This window comes from Sciurus carolinensis, chromosome 17 (assembly GCF_902686445.1).
Source record: "Sciurus carolinensis chromosome 17, mSciCar1.2, whole genome shotgun sequence".
NCBI lineage: Eukaryota > Metazoa > Chordata > Mammalia > Rodentia > Sciuridae > Sciurus > Sciurus carolinensis.
In genome coordinates this window covers 2,112,421-2,130,333 of record NC_062229.1, presented here as the reverse complement: position 1 = coordinate 2,130,333, position 17,913 = coordinate 2,112,421, and the positions used below count along the sequence as shown (strand labels likewise).

The window sequence follows — 17,913 nt, the reverse complement described above, 5'->3', positions numbered from 1 at the left end:
TCCTTGACAATTGTAGCAACTGGAAACCAAAGGACACACGTGGGCAGCCCTGTGTCCTCTGGTGTCAGTGTCCAGCTGTCCTCTGGGCATCTCGCTCACTCAGGAAAAATCAAATGTGCTACGTTTTGCTGACTGACCTTGTTAGGTTGGGATTTGGGAGAGAAATGCAGGAATTGGGAATGGAAACGTCAGGTCCGAATACGAATTGACACTAGTTGCTTTTACGCCTCGGAGCGTAGCAGGTGCTCAGTGGATGTCAGGGGAACTGGAGGCAGCCTGGTGCTAGGAAGGCCTTGCTGTGTGACCCTGCACACACGACTTCCCTCTCTGGGCTTCCAAACCGCTCTTAAAACAGCCCCCTCTGTGACACAGTGTGACCCTGTGCCCAACGCTCAGGCCGCACTCCTGGCCGTCACCTTGACCCCTTTTCTCCTTTACACCCCACATGCACCAGCAGGCACTGTGGGCTCCACTTCCAGCGGGGGACCTGAGTCGGCCCGCTCCTCTGCACCAGCAGGGTCAGCACCACACCCTGGACAGCATCCACCCTTCTCTCTGTCCCCACTGCCGCTCCCCGGCTGCGCCAGGAAGCTTTTCCAAACACATGTCAGCAGCTGGCCCTGGACCCTGGCAGGTTTTGACCCCATGGGGGCTCAAAGCCAAACTCCTTGCCAAAGCCACCTGAAGTCGCGCCGCCGCCATGGCCGCGCTGCCCACCCCCGCTCAGCCTCGCTCAGCCCCTCCCCGCGCCAGTCACCACGGTGGCCCGCCAGCCCTTGCTCCTGGCGGGGGTCTCCTCTCAAACGTCCAGCCAGCCAGGCCTGTGCTGGTCCCTGTGAAAGGGACCCCAGCCTGTTGTCCTAGCCTGAGTCACCGCAGGGGTACCGGGGCCCAGGCGGGTCAACGGTCTCTGGGTGGCTCCTGGGGCCAGGAGCTCCCCCTCCTCCAGCGGTGACAGCCATAAGTGTCCCCAGATGAGGCCAAGTGTCCCATGGCAGGGTGGACGTGCCCCTGGGTGAGGGGCCCGGCCACACAGCTTCGCTTCCCGTTCCACTGAGCACCTGCCAGTGCCTGCGGCACGTTTATCTCCTTGCTCAGTGCTCAGCACCCGCTTCCTGCCTTTCTGTCGCCCTCCTCTGGATCCTCAGCACCCCGTCAGGACCCGCCCGGGCAGATGCTCAGAGTCCCCTCAGGGGCGGGCAGGCCTGGGGGGCTTCGCCCTTGGGCACCCGCTGAAAGTCACGTTCCCCAGAAAATCTGAGCCTGCAACAGCTCTGCCCCGGCCACAGGGGCGGGCGGACCTCCCCAGGCTTCCGCCCGGGTCAGCGCCCGTGCAGCCGGCCTCTCTGAGCCGACGGGTGCAGAGCCACCAGCAGGCTGGCGGCCTGATCCGGGGACAGGGTGGGGACCTGGGCGCGAGGCTGTCCCCCCAGAGACCCTCGTGCTCACCTTCCCACTCAAGTTCGTTGCCGTTGCCCAGGAACTCCAGCGAGTCCGTCTCGTCGGGGGTCTCCATGTCGTCCACGTTGATGTCCAGGTCATCAGGGGTGTCCAGGAAGTCGTCGGACAGCAGGGAGCCCTCGCTCTGATCCAGGGAAATGTTGATGTCCGGGGCCACCAGCGTCTTCCTCGTGCGGTGAGCACCGCCGAAATTCAGGGTGTTGGGAGGGGCTGCGGGCAGACAGGGCCCTGTGGCCGCCCTTTCCTTCTCTGCTGCCTCCTGACACGGAGGCTCCGGCCCCTCCCAACAGGGCCAGCTCCACCCCACCAGGTAAAGGGCGGTGCTCAGCGGCCTGCGGCTCAGGGCCTGGCTTTGCTCTGTCCCCAGGTCCCGTGAGCTAATGGCTACCCGCAAAACGGGCCTGGCAGGAGGCGCGTCCACCAGGGTCCGTGGACCGTGTGGGCCCCCACCCCCGGCAGCCCCCCGGCCCCGCTGCTCTTGCCACTCTGACCTCTGCTCAGTGAGTGGAGTGGCCTTCTCCTGAGCACCTCGGCTGGACCCCAGCTGCCCCCCAGGGGCCGAAGCCAGCTGGGGGGCTGAGCAGAGCTGCCTTCTTGCTGCCTTGGGCTCCTGGTCCCTGGACGGAGCTCGCTGCTTCGGCAGGAGGATGGAGCCCGTCTTCCCCATGCCCACTGCCCACATCCCAGAGAGGGGTGCCCACCAGGTCCAGCCCAGGGCCACCTGCCGCGGGGGCAGCGAGGGGCACGCCCGCCTTCCTCCCGGAAGCGGCCTGGGCTCGGGTTGGGGGATTTTGGTGAAGACTGCTTTCCCTGGCTGATCGGGTGACGCCGAGGGTCTGGTCGTGGTGACAGCAAGGCTGGGGTGAGGAGGCGCTTGTCACCGGCAGGGAGGCAGGAGCACGCCACGTGGGCAGAGGTTTGAGCCAAAGAGGATTATTTTCAAGCTTTAAAATCAAGGGGAATTTTCTCTAAAAAATGGAATTTGGGAATTTGCCCTAAGCGGGGAGAAATTCGAATGGCACCTGCCCGGCCAGGCCTCAGGCCTCAGGCCAGCTTGGGGCCCTGGGCGCTTCCCCTCCTGCCTGCTCTGTGCCCTGCTCAGCCTCCGTGCGGAGGCTGCTGGTCCTCTGGTGTGGTAGGCTCGCAGCTGAGACGCCTGCCCCAGGGGCTGGCGCCCGCGACTCCGGGGTTTAGAGGAGATGTGGCTGAAAACGGTGGGCGGCTGGTGGGGGCGCTCGCCTCAGGCACGAGGCTGGCGGACCCTCACTCCTCGGCCTCACGCTCACAGCCTCCAGAACTGAGAGCGAATAAGTCCGTTGCTTCAGCCGCCTGGTCTGTGGGACTTCTCAGCAACCCCAGGAAAGCCACAGACTTTGGTGGCAGGAGGCTGGCCACTGGCTCCTGGCCTAGGCCAGACATGCCCTGGGGACTTGATGCTCTCCTCCTGCCCATGGACCACTGCTCCAGGCAGCCAGGATGCCCGCTGCCCGCAGGTCTGGTCGGCCCCTCCCTCCCCCCTCTCCCCCTCCCCCTCTCCCCCCCTCCCCCCCCTCTCTCCCCCTCCCCCTCACCTTCTTTTTCTCTTTCTTTATTTTTCTCTTTCTTTTTTCTTTCCTTTTTTTTTTTGGGGGGGGGAGTGCTGGGGATCGAACCCAGGGCCCTGTGCTTGCAAGGCAAGCACTCTGCCGACTGAGCCGTCTCCCCAGCCCAGGACCTCAGACACGCTGGACAAGTGCTCTGCCACTGAGCTACGCCAGCCCTTTTGGTTTAATTTGAGACGGGGCCTCACTAAGTTGCTCAGGCTGAACTCAAAATCCTCCTGCCTCAGCTTCCCGAGTCATCGGATGGAAGATGTGATCCAGATCCAGGATAATCTCATGGATTACATCAGAGTTCTTCAGAGAAACAGGATCAGGAGGGTGTGTGCGTGTGTGTGTGTGTGTGTAAGTGTAAGAGAGGGAGACAGAGAGAATATTTCGAGGTATGATCCCTGTGGCCGCGGAGGCCGAGGTGGACGGGCAGAAGGAAGACCCAGGGAAGACTTGATGTTGCAGTTCATCCAGGGCTGTATGCTGGCAAGTTCCCTCTTTCTGGTAATTTTAGTCGTTTTCTCTAAAAGCCCTCAACTGGTTACACAAGGCCCACCTGCACTAAGAAGGGCCATCTGCTTACTCAAAGTCCACTGATCTTAATTATACTCATCTAAAAAAAGCCTTCATAGGAACATCTAGAATAATGCTTGACTAAATATGCAGGTACCTTGGCCTCGCCCTGAGGACACGTGAAATCAGCCATCCCGTCTCTCCCCAAGGTCTGCTCACGCAGCTGGGTGCGGCTCAGTGGCAGAGCACTTGCTGAGTACGCACAGGCCGTGGGTTCCATCCCCAGCACCAGGAATACCGCGTTTTAAGCCCTCAGGGAATCCTCTGGGAGGCACCTAGACAGGTTCTGGGGTTGGGGTCTGGGTGTGCGGTGCGGGGTGTGTTGCTCAGCATCTCCCCAGAGCCAGTGCTGCGGACGACACCATTTCCAGCCTGGTGCCAAGGCCCCCGCTGGCTTGGCCTGGTTCCCAAGTGACCAGCCTCCCTGAACCTTCCGGGAGAACTGAAGCTAACGGGTCCCCTTCCTGGCTCTCGGCTGCAGCATGGTGCAGGGGAGGCAGAGGATTGGGCAGATGGGCTCTCACTGCTGTGCGACCTCAGGGGCATGCACGTCCCTCTCTGATTGACCTCTCCTTGTAGGGTGGGCACCATGATGAATACGTGGGCGAGACACAGGCAGAACCAGGGTCCCAGCAGAACTCAGCATAGAGGAGGAGAACTCAGGACTTGGGGCAGCTACTCCGGCCTCCCAGGACCTGCTGTCCCCAGTGTCTGGGGCTTTGGACCCTCAGAACCCATGAGCCCTCCAAGCAGTCTGGACCGCAGAACCTTCTGGACTGCCCTCAACTCCTGGCATCCCCTGGTTACTTAGCGTGTGTCACCTCATTTCACCCCTACATGCTCCTTCTGCAGGAAGCCCACTACCTGTGTGCAGTAGAGGGGGAATGGAAGGCACAGAGAGGACTAGTAAGCAGTTCCAGGACACACAGCAGGCTGGGTGCTGGCTGTGACAGAGCTCTCGCCAGCATGGCCGCCCCTCCCTGATTGCCCCTCAGAGCGTGTGGCCTCAGATGGTCTTAGAGTGACAGCCCAGGGCAGAGCCGACCCAGACTCCCGTTCCCACTTCCAGGCCCGGGCAGACTTACAAGATGTGTCTTCCACGGGGCTGCCGAGCAACTCCATGCCCGTCTCTTCTGGGAGCGGCCTGAGGACCCAGGCAGGAATGGCCACGAACATCCACCAGCGGCGGCCAGCCAGGCGTGTGCAGACAAGACAAGACGGACAGACACAGTGAGTGCCGGGGCACCGCGGCTCGCTGGGCCTCTGTCGGGGGAAGGAGCAGAAGCTCCCGGCAGCCCTGCCTCTGTCAGAGGCGGCACCAGGTGCTCGGAGGGCGTGGGACACGGCGTCCACTTGGAGAAGTCCCACGCCAGCTCTGGAGGCTGGCAGCCTCCTCAGGAACAGGACGTGACTGCGTTCTGCTTCCAAGTGGAGGATGAGGGACTTGCTGCCGCCCTGGCCCCCGCGGACTGCGAGCAGGGGTGGGTCCCGAGCAGGGGTGGGACCCGGGCAGGGGAACTGCGGGCTGTGGCTGCAGACATGGCCTCCAGGAGCAGCGTCAAGCGGAGGGCGAGGGGCCCCGCCAGACGCCTCTGCCGGGTGGCCGAGCCCCCGCCAGTCCCTCGCTCCTCCTCCCCTGAACCTGTGATCCTGGGAGACGGCTCTGTGGAACCCCAGGGCGTGGCTGAGATGGGGTGACCTGACCCCTGCTGCCCCGGAGCTCGGGAATGGGGTCCCCGCAGGACAGGGACGTTAGGGACAAAGCCAACAAAATCTGAATGGAGGGTGGGCTTGAGAGCTGATAAGGCTGCTGCAGGACGCTGACCACGGGGGAGCCGGGCACTTGGGCGTCGGGAACTCCCTGTACCGTCTTTGCAACTGTTTTTTAGATCCAAGGCCATTCTCAGTTATGCGGATGATTTTAGGAAACGCGGCCAGGCACATGTGTCTCCCTGAGGCGGCCCTGGGCTCCCGGCCACGACCCTGGAGCTGAGCTCAGGTCTGCAGGCGGGTCCTGGTTCTCAGGCACCCCCGCCTGCCCTCCTGGGAGCTGCCCAGGCCCTGGCTCCTTCCCTCCCTGCAGGCCGCGCTGGCCGGTGAGCGGCAGGGCAGTCGGAGCCTCAGGCCTGCAGTGGGACTGTTCAGAGGGCAGAGCTGCCTTGCAGGATGGAGCAGGTCTCTGCGTCTCCCTGGCCCGCCCTGCCCCATCCCTGGTGCTCTGTGAGTGACTGCTCTGTCCCAGGCTTGTCCCTGGCCTGGAGGCCAGGAAGAACCCAAGGCCAGCCTGGCCTCGTGCTGGCTCAAAGCAGGGTGGATGCCCGGAGGGAAAGAAAAGAAGGAAACTGTCCACAGGACCACGCCCAGGGTCCACAGCTGCCCACCTCCGCAGAGCCGGGACGGTGCCATCCAGGTGTGCGCTCGGGCACGAGTGGATGAATTCAGTGCCATCCACCCACCCGGAGTGTCCCTCGGCCAGAGCGGGAGCAAGGCGACACAGCTGCAGCATGGACAGACCTGAGGACCGCATGCTCGGTGAGAGCCTGCTGTGCAGGCCACAGCGTGTGACCAGCGACAGGAGGGTTCAGAACAGAAGAGTCCAGAGACAGGGCGTGGATCAGGAGTGCAGGGCTGGGCAGGGACGGGGGCTGCTCCTGGGCTTCCTTCAGGGAGACAGAATGTTCCGGACCCAGACGGAGCTGGCGTGTGACGCTGGGCAGGTGCCGCTGCCACTGAACTGTGCACTTTAAAATGGTCAATTGACCTTACGTGAATCTCACCTCCATTTTCCTTTTAACAAGAGCCAGTTTTGAGTGACGTTGGGAGGTTTTAGAGAGGCCGATGGAGACTGAAAGGTCAGCCCAGGGCCCGAGCACAGGGACGCAGGGTGGCTCGGAGGCCCAGGACGCATGGACGGCAGCGACAGAGGAGCCCAGTCTTGTCCTGTCTGTGGGTTTGAAAACAGTTCTGCTTCACTGCAGGTCAGAGATGTGGCTCCAGAAGTCTGGGTGTCCCTCTCGTCCTGAGTCAGGAGAACCTTCCTTCCAAGTGGCAGGGGCCACCAGGAGGAACTGGTGTCCACCAGTATCAGTCACACTCTGGCTCCTTCCACATGGTGCTGCCTGTTGGGCACCAGCCTGGGCCGAGCCCACATTTGCTTTTGTTCTAGAATGATCTAGAATCACACTTTAGCCACAGGCATGGTGTCCACTGCCTGCTGGGCACCACACCGGGCTGTTGGCAGCAGGACCCCGTCCGTTCCTCACAGTGACCCCTTGAGGCAGTAGAACCCACTTCACAGAAGTGGAGACTGAGGTGGGTTGAGGGGCTGCAGGCCTGAGTGCCCTGGCCTGCCCAGCGGGGCCTCCAGATCTCTGTCCAGCCACCGACTCGCCCGCTGAAGGAGGAGGCCAGTGTTGTCTGGGATTCTCATCAGGACGTGGTTCCCAGCCCTGGACGGTCCACAGGGGGCCTACGCTGACCAGAGGCTGTGCGGCTGCAGGGCACAGATGGGAAACCAGGCGGGAGCAGCCTGCTCGAGCGCCCTCCAGGCCGGGAGCTCGGGGTCCCCCGCCCCGCAGCTGTCCCCTGTGGTAAGGGGTGTGGGACCCTGCCTTTTGCTTATCCAGCAGACGCGTGTGGGGGTCTGGATGTGGAGCCGACTAGTGCGGACGCGGGTAGCTGCCAGGCGGTTCCATTTGGAGGGCGTGGTGTGTGGTCAGCCCGGCTGCATATGATCCTGGCACTTGGCTCAGGCTGGATGGTGCTGCTGCTCAGTGCGGGAGCATCCACAGTCCGTTGGGTTAAGTGGACACTGCGGGCCCCAAGCCTACGGGCCCCTCCAACAGGAGACCTCAGGGTGAAGGTGGGGCTTTCTGGAAGAAGCGATCTGGCTCTCAACCGGTGTCAGCAGCCACATGCCAGCTGCTCCCGCCACATGGGAGCCGTGCTTCGGTGGGTGGTCGAGGTCCTGTAGGTAAGGAAGTCTGCCCCCAGGAAGCAAGTGCAGGAATAAGGCAGAGGCGACCCTTGCCTCAAAGAAAACCAGCCATGCAGAGGACATTCCATAAGGGGAGAGATCATACTGAACTGGACAGGGGCCCCAGGCCCCAGGAAGGAAGCCCAGGTGGAGCAGATGCCCGTCCCGCCTGCCCGCAGAGCTGGGGTTTCCAAGGCCAGTGACACCTTACTCCCCAAGCCCTAGGAGAGCCTCAAGCTCTGCCCACAGCCCCAGGGACATTCAGACGCCCTCTGTCGCATCTGCTTTGAGTCCACGATGGGGAGCCGAGGTTGAGAGTGGGAGTCTGCCAGGCACAGAGACAGACACCTGTCATCTCAGCTACTCAGGAGGCTGAGGCAGGAAGATTCCAAGTTTGAGGCCAGTCTCAGCAACTTAGGAAGACCCTGTCTCAAGATAAAATAAAAAGCACTGGGGATTTAGCTTAGTGACATGAGCCAGTGCTTGCAGGGCATGTGTGAGGTCCTGGGTTCCATCCCAGTAATTAAAAAAAAAGGAGTCCCCTCTATACGCAAACTGTGCAGCATGGCTTCGGCCTTCTGTACTGGGTGGAGTCGGTCCCTGGAATGTATGTTCAAGCCCTAATACCTGGGACCTGGGGTGTGACCTTATTTGGAACACAGTCACCCTTCCTTATCTGTGGTTTTGCTTTCTGCATTTTCAGTTACTTGCAATCCACTGTGGTCTGAAAGTACTAAATGGAAAATTCCAGAAACAAACATAATAACAAACAGAAAAGATTTTTAAGTTTTAAGTTGCACTTTTTTTCTGAGAAGAATGATGAAATCTTGCACTGTGCGTCTCCAGCACGTGAATCATCCTTTAGTCCAGTGTATCCACACTGTATATGCTACCCTCCTGTTAGTCACGTAGTAATAGTCTCCATTATCAGATTAACAGTTGTGGTCTCATGGGGTTCATGTGCAAGGAACCCTTATTTTATTTCATTGTGGCCCCAAAGTGTCATTATTTAGCCATTCAGATATGTCAAAGAGAAGCAGTAGAGAGGTGCTTTCTTTAAGTGAGAGGGTGGGTTTACCACGGGTATGCAGGCACAGGGAGAATGCACTCCTGCGTACATGGAACTGGGTAGCCCACACTTTTAGGCATCCATGGAGGGTCTTGGAACACATTCCCCAAAGGTAAGGGAACTTGTACAGGGTCTCCACTGACGCGATGGAGTTCAGAGGAGGTCGTGCCAGGTTACAGTAAGCCCTGATCCAAGACTTGTATCTTTCCAAGAGGGAAATTGTGCAGTGAGCTGGAGAGTTCCACGATGCCCCCGGCGCTGTCTGCACAGGGGCTTGCAGAGGGGGTGGGTGGACAGATTCAGGAAGAGCAGTGGACACAGGCTGGGGCGTTCCCCGGGGAGGGCTGGCCGGGCTGGGAGGAGCGGTATGGTGAGTGCCGGGGCGCGGGGTGCACACAGGCAGCTTTGTGGGCTGCGGCTGGACCCTATTCAAGACAGCCTGTGGGTGGGCTGCTGAGTTGGCAAGGCAACCTTGGCCTCCGGGGCTGGGCACACAGCAAGGTCACTGTCCTGCAAACGCTGGGCTGCTGACCCCCAGAGGAGCCCCTGCAGCTGGAGAATTCTTTGGCAAGACACACGCCTCCTGTCCGGTTGGCCAGCCTTTCAGAACTGGCCCTGTTCTGTTTGCAGCTGCGTCCCGCCTATGTTTCCAGGGGGGTTAGAGGGGAGTCGCTTCCCACAGGGAAGAGATAGGAAAAGGGAGACACAGACACGCACGGACGGCAGGCCTGCTGAAGGCTGGGAGCCGGCCACAGCGTCGCAGTCCAGGGCTCGTGCCCTCTCGGTACCCTGGCTGCTGAATCGCCAGCAGGACCTGCGGTTCCGCATCTGCGGACTCATCCAGGCTGCAATGGAAACTGGCTCTGGAAAGCAGGTCCACCCGAGGAGTGTGTCGTTAAGCCACATGGCCAGGCGGCCGTGTCCACAGCCTTCCCTCCTGGGTGTCACCAGTCACCCGGTCATGTCTGAAGTCCTGGTTCTGGGCCAGCGTGGCACCAGCGTAATTGGGGCTGAGCGCCTGTGGGTGTGGGTGTCTGCCGGTCCTGGGGCGGATCCCCGGGTACCCAGGCTGCAGTGAGTGGTGCAGCCTCGTGAGCACTAGGAGGATTACTCAGGTTTGGGATGGTTTGGGGTTTGCTGCCAGGAGACCCGGTGGAAGGAGGTCGTTAAAATCCCGGCTCAGGATGAGGAGATGATGCTTTGGTTTGGGCAGAGACCAGAGTCCATGGGGGCCGGAGGGGACGTGAGGCTGAGGCCTGGTTAGAGGTCCTGAGCCCCTGGTGCTCCCAGAGCAAACTGGGCTCTGACAATCACTTCTTGCCCATTCCAGAATATTCCTTACGGCACCTTGACGTGCCGCTAAAACGTGATGCTTCATCTGCCCCGACTGCTGAGTTTGGGCCATGAAGCCCCTGCCTGGGTGCCAGGCCTGGACGCTGTGCGCGCCGTGGGGCCGCGCGGCCAGTGAGGGCGGGAGCAGGTGGGGAGGCAGCCCCAGCACCACGGCTGCACCCCGAGGCTGGCAGGTGGCACACACCGCCAACCCTCTGCCTGACCCTCCTGCCACCCCCGGAAACAGTAAGGATGATCCCCCTGCCCACGGGGGAGACGGGGCTGTGGGCCCCAAGCTACAGCTGGCTGGGAGCGAGAGGCCAGAGCAGCCGGGGTGCCTGCCACTGTGAACAGTGACAATGTCCTGTGCACTTGGTAAAGCCAGAAGCTAGAGGAAGGGGTTCCGAGCGCGGGCTCGCGGGCGTGCAGTGCTGCCCTGGAGCCAGGGCCTCGTGCACGCCGGGCAAGTGCTGCCCACTGAGCTGCACCCCTGGCCGGAGGCTTGAATGTTTTACCCCAAAGAAACAAGAACGTTTGGCAAGGAAGACGTCTGTCCTGATTTGAACACTGCGCACTGTGGACGTATATTGAGACACCACCAGGTGTCCCAGGAATGTGCGCGACTTTGATGCTTTTATGTAATACCTTGAAATCTTTTCCCCAGAAAGTTTCAAAACTTAAGTGTGCTGACTCAGCTCAGAGCACTTGAGGATGACGTGACAGCGACCAGCCTACCGCAGGGGTCCCAGCCGACCCCACACGGGACGGGTGCTGCGGATCAGGCTGACCAGGCCCTGCAGACAGGACCACCCAAGCTCCCGTGGATGGGACCCCGCAGACAGGAGCGTCTCTGCGGCTCTGAGTCCGGGCGCCCCTTGCTGCCCCACGTAGGTGCATGTAACTTGGGGTCTCGACGAGAGCAGACTCAGCGCGATGTCCTCAGACGTGGGTCCCTCCTCCACAGGCCTGGCTTCTGTTTGGACTTGATGGACAGACAGCTCCAGGTCTGCCTCTGGCCGGTGCAGGAGGTGGTTCTAAAGTCTCCTCTACCTGACACTCAGCCGGTTCTCCTCCAGGCTCCTTCACTCCACCCCACCTGCCTCGGGGACCCTGGCAGACTGAAATTTTTCTGGAGCTGGAGATGCTTTTCAAACCCCCTTGCAGGCTGTCGGCTGGTCCACATCTGGTCCTCCGGATGGTTCCTCCCACCATAGTTCACAGACAAGCTCTTGGGCATCACAGAACCTGCAGTTTCCTCTGACGTGATTTTTTATTCCTATCTGTGAGCATCACCCTTTCACCCAACGTCTATTGAGCACCACCTGTATGCTAGGCACTAACCTTGGACTCGGGTACAGCAGTGACCAAAACAAAGATTCCTGCTTTCGTGGGGTTCCTTTGGGTGGGAGACAGGGTGTAGACCACGTGGTGTTCGGCATACACAGTGGTCTGAGTGCACCCCAAGGGTTCATGTGTTGGGAACTTGGTCCCAGTGTGGCAGTCGCAAGGGGTGGGACCTGGGGCAGATCCTCGGGTCAGGGAGCTGCTCTTGGAAGGGATTAACGTCCCTCCTTGGACCCGTAAGTCCTCAGAAGACGGTTGTTTATAAGACCTGTTGATGAGCCCAGCCCACCCAGCACCCTGGCTGCTTTGAGATGAAGTAACCTCTGCCTCTCACAGACTCTCCCTCCATTGCCATCCGCCATGAGGTGATGCAGCCAAGGAGGGCTCTGGCAAGAGCCTGCACCATACTGTTCGGACATCAGGCCTCTAAAACTATGAGCTAAATCAACCTCTTTTCTCTCTAAAGTACTCAGCTTCAGGTATTTTGTTGTAGCAACACAGAATGGACTAAGACAACATATGGGAGGCTTTGAATATCTGGCAGCTGTGAAGCAGCACCCTGAACTTGGTGTCTTAACACATTAGGCTATCCCCTTACCATTCTAGAGGACGGCAGCAAGTCCAAGATCATTTTCACTGGGCAAAACCCAGTTGCAGCAGGGCTGGCCTCTCCTGAGGCTCCAGGGAGAGCCCGTGTCCTGCCTCCTCCAGTTCCTAAAGCCCCACAACCCTTGGTGCACTGCCCCTTCCACTCAACCCTCCAGTCTGCCCCTTCCATGCTAATGTCTCCTGCTCCTATGGTGAAATCTCCCTCTACCTCCCTGTTCGAGGGACTCGGGTGGTCTTCAGGGCTCAGCTGGGTAGCCCGCGACCACAGGCCCATCCCCTGGTCCTTCACTGAAGCACACCACAACACGGCCCTGGAAGAAACACTCTCGGGTCCCAAAGATGAGGACACGGATGTCCCTTGGGCTTTTTCCAGCAGTCATGCAGGAAAGAAGCCATTCGGGGAACAGGAGAGGGGTAAGGACGAGCCAGGGAGGTCAACGCCGAGGAGGCGAGGAGGCGCCTCTCGGAACAGCATTCCCACTGAGGAAGAGCAGGTGCAAAGTCTGAAGGTAAGAGTAAGCTGGCCACGGAGCGGGAGGAGGCGGAAGCGGCTGCGGCCGAGGGTGTGAAGAGTTTCAAGGGGGACCCCGATTTCCAGAGGGATGGGCATCTGCCCAGGTGGGTTGAGCAGGGCTGGGTCATGGTGCCTCTGGCAGCTACAGGTTAAATATGTGCCGTGGCTTGCCATCACTCAGCATCCGGGGAGAGACTGCTGTCATGTGCAGGAGATGGCTCTGGACATCTGTGCGTGCAGCCCTGGTGACCGGACTAGGGCACCCCAGCACTAAGCTGTGCCCCAGCTTTCTACTGTATCTTGGACATGGTCTCACTACACTGCCCAGGTGGTTTGAACTTGGGGTCTCCCTCAGCCTATGGAGTTGTGGCTTCAGGCCTGTGCCACGGCACCCAGCTCAGATCCTTAAGGTGGCGCGGGCGGGGCTGCTCGGGAGCACTGGGGAGGACATCCATCTTAGATAACTTAGCAATTACTCGCTGCGCGCCTGCTGTGAGGTCAGAGGGGACGCAGGTCTCGGCCCGCAGAGCGGAGCGTGTAGGAGCCGAGGTGCCCCAGAGTTCCCACTGAGAGCCGCCCGACAGGGCAGGTCCAGGAGGCTTCAGGTGCCCGCTGGCCGCACCTGCCACCTGCACCCAGGAGCGTCTCCAGGACCTCGGGCGGCGCAAGGGCCCGGAAGCCTACCTGGGGAGATCCTCGTCCTGCCATTCCTCCTTCACATCCACGCTCTCCATCCGCAGGGTGGCTTCTGTGGTCCCCATGGGAGCCAGGAGGAGGGGCTGGCGGGAAGCAGGGAGCAGCCCTAGAGGAGAGCTGAGGGGGAGGAGCCGGTTCACTGGACAATGATCACAGTAACAGCCCCTCCCTGGCTGCAGCTCTTAGAGCTGGGTCTGCAAAGAGCTCTCTGCCTGTTCTTCTATTGAAGAAGCCTCGGAGGCTTCCCCATTTCACAGAGGCAGAGAGAGCTAAGGACACACGGGGTATGGAGTTTGAACCAGGTGCGGGGTGGGGCGTCCACCCTCCTTAGGGCAAGCCATGACCCAGAAAGTCTAATCCTCCCTCCATCACCTTGGATCTCAACTGGGAAGCAATGAACTCCTTAAAAGATCATTCAGACTAAAGTGTGAATGACTGATGTGTTTAATTTTCCTCACTTTCAAAGAGAACCAAGCCCACACTGACCCCCTCTATCTGCTGCAGTCTACCTGCCTTGCCCCTCTGTCCTCCCACAAAGAAGCAAGTCCTGACAGCCTGCTGACCCCAGGACTGGGAAAGCAGTGTGGAGATATCTGGGGCCAGAACGCAGATAAAAATCATCCTCGACCACAGAATGCGAGTTTTGTTCTTGTTGTTCTGGGGCCAGGCTCTGGACTGGCTCAGGGTCGGGCGTTTGGGGCAGGATGAGGGTTACGGAGGGAGGCTGAGATGGGGTCCTCAGCTTCCTGACTGCAAACGAAAGGACTGGATCAGAGTGAGTGCTACCGGACCCTTGAGCGCTGCCTTCCGGGGTCTCCTGACTCGCCAACACTGCTCGTTTTGGGCTTTTAGATCAGTGGTTTCCAACCGGGCCACCCCCATCCGCATCAGGGGCACCTAGCAATTTCTGCAGGCATTTTGGGTTGTCGCCACTGGGAGGGGGACGTGCTCCCAGGTGGAGGCCAGGGATCCTGCTTGACACCGCACAACGCCCAGGCTGGTCCCCTGGGGCCAAGGATGACCTTAGGCCCAAAGGTCCACAGGGCCGGGAAGCCCTGTTTTAAAGGAAATGGCCATATTCTTTCTATATTTGTGGAAGGTTCCCAGGCCCGAGGTCAGTGGTCACCACGGAGCACGGCTACTGGGCGGCCCTGTGACCTCTCACCTCTGATCAGCTGCTGTCACCCACACTCCAGCTTGGAAGGACCCCGGCCCCCAGCCCTGCACCGGCTGTCCCTCTGCAGAGCTGGCGGCACCTGATGGTTTGGGTGTGTTCCTTAAAGCCCGGTGGGTGTGCGGCTGGCCAGTCTGCCTGTGGCTGGGTGAGGGGGGCCTCAGAGGGAGACTGAGCCTGGTGGTCCCTGACGGGCAGAGGGAGCACCTGGAACTAGACCCTCCCTAGTTTCCAGAGAGCATCTCCATTCTGTCCTGAATGTCGTCATTCATTCATGGAGGAGGGACAGTAAGACGCAGTGCTGGAGGAATACCCCTTCCGGATGCTGCTGGCCACGCGACCCCCTGCGGTGAGTCCTGCCTGGAGCTTCATTTCCTACCTGGAGGGGTCCTAGGAGCTCCATCCCTGTCCCTCAGCTGCCAATGACCTCAGCTCCCTGGGGGCCCCACAACTGAGAGAGCCGCATCCACCCAATATGGGGTGTGGTGGGTCCCAGTGGTCACCTGCTTCAGATGCTGGCTTCCCGTTTGGGGCAGCGAGGGGCAGCTGGGAGGGTGCGTCTGATCCTCGGTGCCCGATTATTAACCCGTCACAGACAAGTTGGGAAGGAGAGGAGGAGTCTCTAGCCGGCTCCCACCCCCTCAGCCTGCCCTTGGCGACACACTTATAAAACCCTTTTTTTTTCCAAGTCCGCAGCTGGCAGAGACCCTGGGGATTATAAATAGGAAATGAGCAGAGGCGGGAGGTCTGGTCAGTGCCCCGGGAGCTCCGGAGAGGGGCAGCCTTCTCCCCGCCTCAGCCCCGCCTGCAAGCCTGCGCGGTGCGGGTGCCGGGCAGCAGTGACCAGGCCTGGGCTCGGGGAGCGTTTGCTGGGACAGGATCGCAGAGACCGCACCCTCCCTTCCCGTCTGCCCGCCTGGGGGTGGGCGGCAGCAAATGCCTCCGGATGACCCCTGGGCTGAGCCAGGAGGAGGGCTCGCTCACCTGGGTGGCCGCTGCTTCTGTCACTGGCAAACAAAGGCGTGCCCTGCCTGTGCCGCACACTCCTGGGCTCCCAGGCCTTCAGAGCATCGCGGGAAGACGCTGGCGGGGAGTCCGCGTCCCGGGAAGGTCACCCAGGGCGACGTGGCCGGCCCACGGCTCTTCGCTCCCGGCGGGCGGGCAGTGGGTCTGTGTCAGCGGCCGGCCCCCGCTGGCCCGGCTGTCATCGCTGCGTGGCCTGCCTCCGAGGGCTGGCCTCTCAGAGAGCGAAGGATGCTGCTTTTGTGTGCAGGGGTGGGGAGTGGCGGGGGCAGGCCTGCCCAGGAAGCTCAGCCCCTGCCGCATCCGCTCCTCTCCATTGGCTGAAGGGAAGCATCTCCGGCAGCCGCGCCGGGGGCAGGTGCAGAAATGGCTTTCTGGTGGCGCATCACAGATGTAAAAGCAAAACAAGGAACAGAGGCATAAGTAAGCGCCCGTTCCTCAGGGCCAGTCGGCGGGCGGGGGAAGAGTCTTCTCCGCGCTTCTCCTTTCAAAGAGCCGGGTGGGGAGCCCTTCAACAGCCAGGACACAGCCCTCTGACGGGAGCAGAGGCGTCCTCACTGCGGACTGGGTGCTGGGGAAGCAGCAGCCTCCCAGACGCTCGTGCTGTGGGCCGCCTGGGGACAGCGCCCCCTGCAGTTGTGAGCCAGGGTAGCTCCAGCCTGGGGGACTGGACTGTGGGGTTGAGCTGAGCTTCTGTTCCAGACCCACCCAGCCACATCCTGGGGCCCTGGGGTGACCGGTCTCGCCTGCCAGGCCTCAGTTCCTCCATCTGTGAAATGGAGACATTACAGTTCTGGCCTGTTAGAATCTCATGAGGGGACGTGTAGACAGACTGAGCAGACAAAGCCTCTATCAAGGTTTCTGCCAATTGCTGGGACTTTTTTTTTTTTTTTTGGATTGCCCTGTAATGGACTGAATGGTGGCCCCCGGGGCACACAGCCACATCCCAGTCCTGGAAACTTGTGCATGCGACCTTATTTGGAAAAAGGGTGTTTGCAGATGGAATTAGGTTAAGGATGCTGAGTGGAGATCATCCTGGATTAGGGGGCCCTACATCCAATGACAGGCATCTTTAGAGGAGAAGGGAAAGGAATCGCATTACAGGGGGTGAGGCCGTGTGAAGGATGGAGGCAGAGACCAGGGCGAGGCATTGACAAGCCAAGGAACCCAGGATTGCTGGGAGTCACCAGAAGGAGGAGAGAGGCAGGTAACAGATTCCCTCCAGAGACTCCAAGAGGAGACACCCTGCACATACCCAAATTTCAGACTTCTGATCCCCCAAACTAGGACAGAATATATGTCTGTCATTTTAAGTACCCCCATCTATGGCACTTTGTCAGGAAACAAGGCACGTGACCTCAAGTAGAACTGAGTTCTGTGTTCTCTCCTGCCCCTCCTGGTCACGGTAGCAGTCTTCTGTGTCCCAGGAACACATTGGGTTCCTTCCTACCACAGGGCCTTTGCACATGCTCTTCCCCCCTCACACGTGCTCATGCTATCCATGTGTCAGTTCAGAAGTGTCTCCTCAGAGAGGCTGCCTCCCACTCACCACCCTACCCCACTGCCCGATTTGTTTTTTTAGTACAATGCACTTTTCCTTAAATGGGGGAGAAATGCACTTAAAGTCGACCACCGTAACCACTTGGGAGGTGCAATTGGGAGGCACTGGGACACTGATGCTGCCACTCAGCCACCTCTACTAGCTCATCCCAGGACTGTTTCATCACCCGCACTGGAAGCCCGTCCCTCCCCTGCTCAGCACCCGAGGGTCCAGGTGCTGTCTCTGAACAATCCTGTCCTGCATGTTTCCTGTCACTGGGTCACACACTGTGGCCTTGTGTGTCAGGTTCTCACTGAGCACAAGGTTCTCAGGTCCATCCACGCTGCAGCTGTGTCACCTCACTCCCGCTGGTGGCTGAGGGACTACTGGGTGTGGGTGGACCTCATTTTATGTATCTGTTCATCTGTCGACTGACACTTGGGATAGGTTCCACCTTCGGGCTGCTGTGAACAAGTTCTTGCTCAGGTGCCTGTTTTCAGTTCCCTCCTGAGTGTCGGAGGAGGGCCATACTGTGATTCTATATTTCACTTACTGAAGAATTTGACTTTTTTCACAATAGTTGCTACTCAGACGTTATTTCTTTGTTTCTTTTACTAGAATATGAATCTCCAGGGAACAAAGACTCTTGGACTCATCCACTGATACATTGTCCACCCAGGGTGGCAGCACCTGACACTAAGAAGTTGTTCAACAGTCACCGTGTATTAGTCAGCTTTGTGTTCTACAACAAAATGCCTGAAGCAGCTAACTTATAGAGAAAAGGTTTGAGGGTTGGGGTGTAGCTCAGTGGTAGAGCACTGAGCATGCATGAGGCCCTGGGTTCCATCCCCAGCGCACACGCGCACACACGCACACACACACACACACACACACACACACATACACGGTGGGTGTTTAGTTCACAGTTTTGGAGCTCCCAGGGTGTGGAGCCTGCATCAGCTCATTTCTGGTCCTCAGTGAGTGTCAATGGTGGGATGGTGTGTGGGAGCAAA

The 17,913-nt window shown here is 59.8% G+C and overlaps 1 protein-coding gene and 1 long non-coding RNA gene across 2 annotated transcripts in view; one reads left to right on the top strand and one right to left on the bottom strand.

The window, feature by feature from the left end:
- Positions 1-15,891, bottom strand: part of Atcay (ATCAY kinesin light chain interacting caytaxin) — a 33,139-nt gene extending 17,248 nt beyond the window's left edge. The window contains exons 1-4 of the mRNA XM_047530950.1: positions 15,322-15,891; positions 13,152-13,280; positions 4,709-4,767; positions 1,450-1,671 (exon numbers count right to left, since the gene is read on the bottom strand). Of these exons, the coding sequence (XP_047386906.1) occupies positions 1,450-1,671; positions 4,709-4,767; positions 13,152-13,228 (358 nt within the window). The 5' untranslated portion in view covers positions 13,229-13,280; positions 15,322-15,891. The remainder of the gene's footprint in view (positions 1-1,449; positions 1,672-4,708; positions 4,768-13,151; positions 13,281-15,321) is intronic.
- On the top strand, positions 847-6,212 carry LOC124968473 (uncharacterized). Its single transcript, XR_007105734.1, has 3 exons — positions 847-1,636; positions 4,693-4,853; positions 5,513-6,212. It is a non-coding gene; the product is annotated as an uncharacterized LOC124968473 (long non-coding RNA).
- Positions 15,892-17,913: the final 2,022 nt, after the last annotated feature.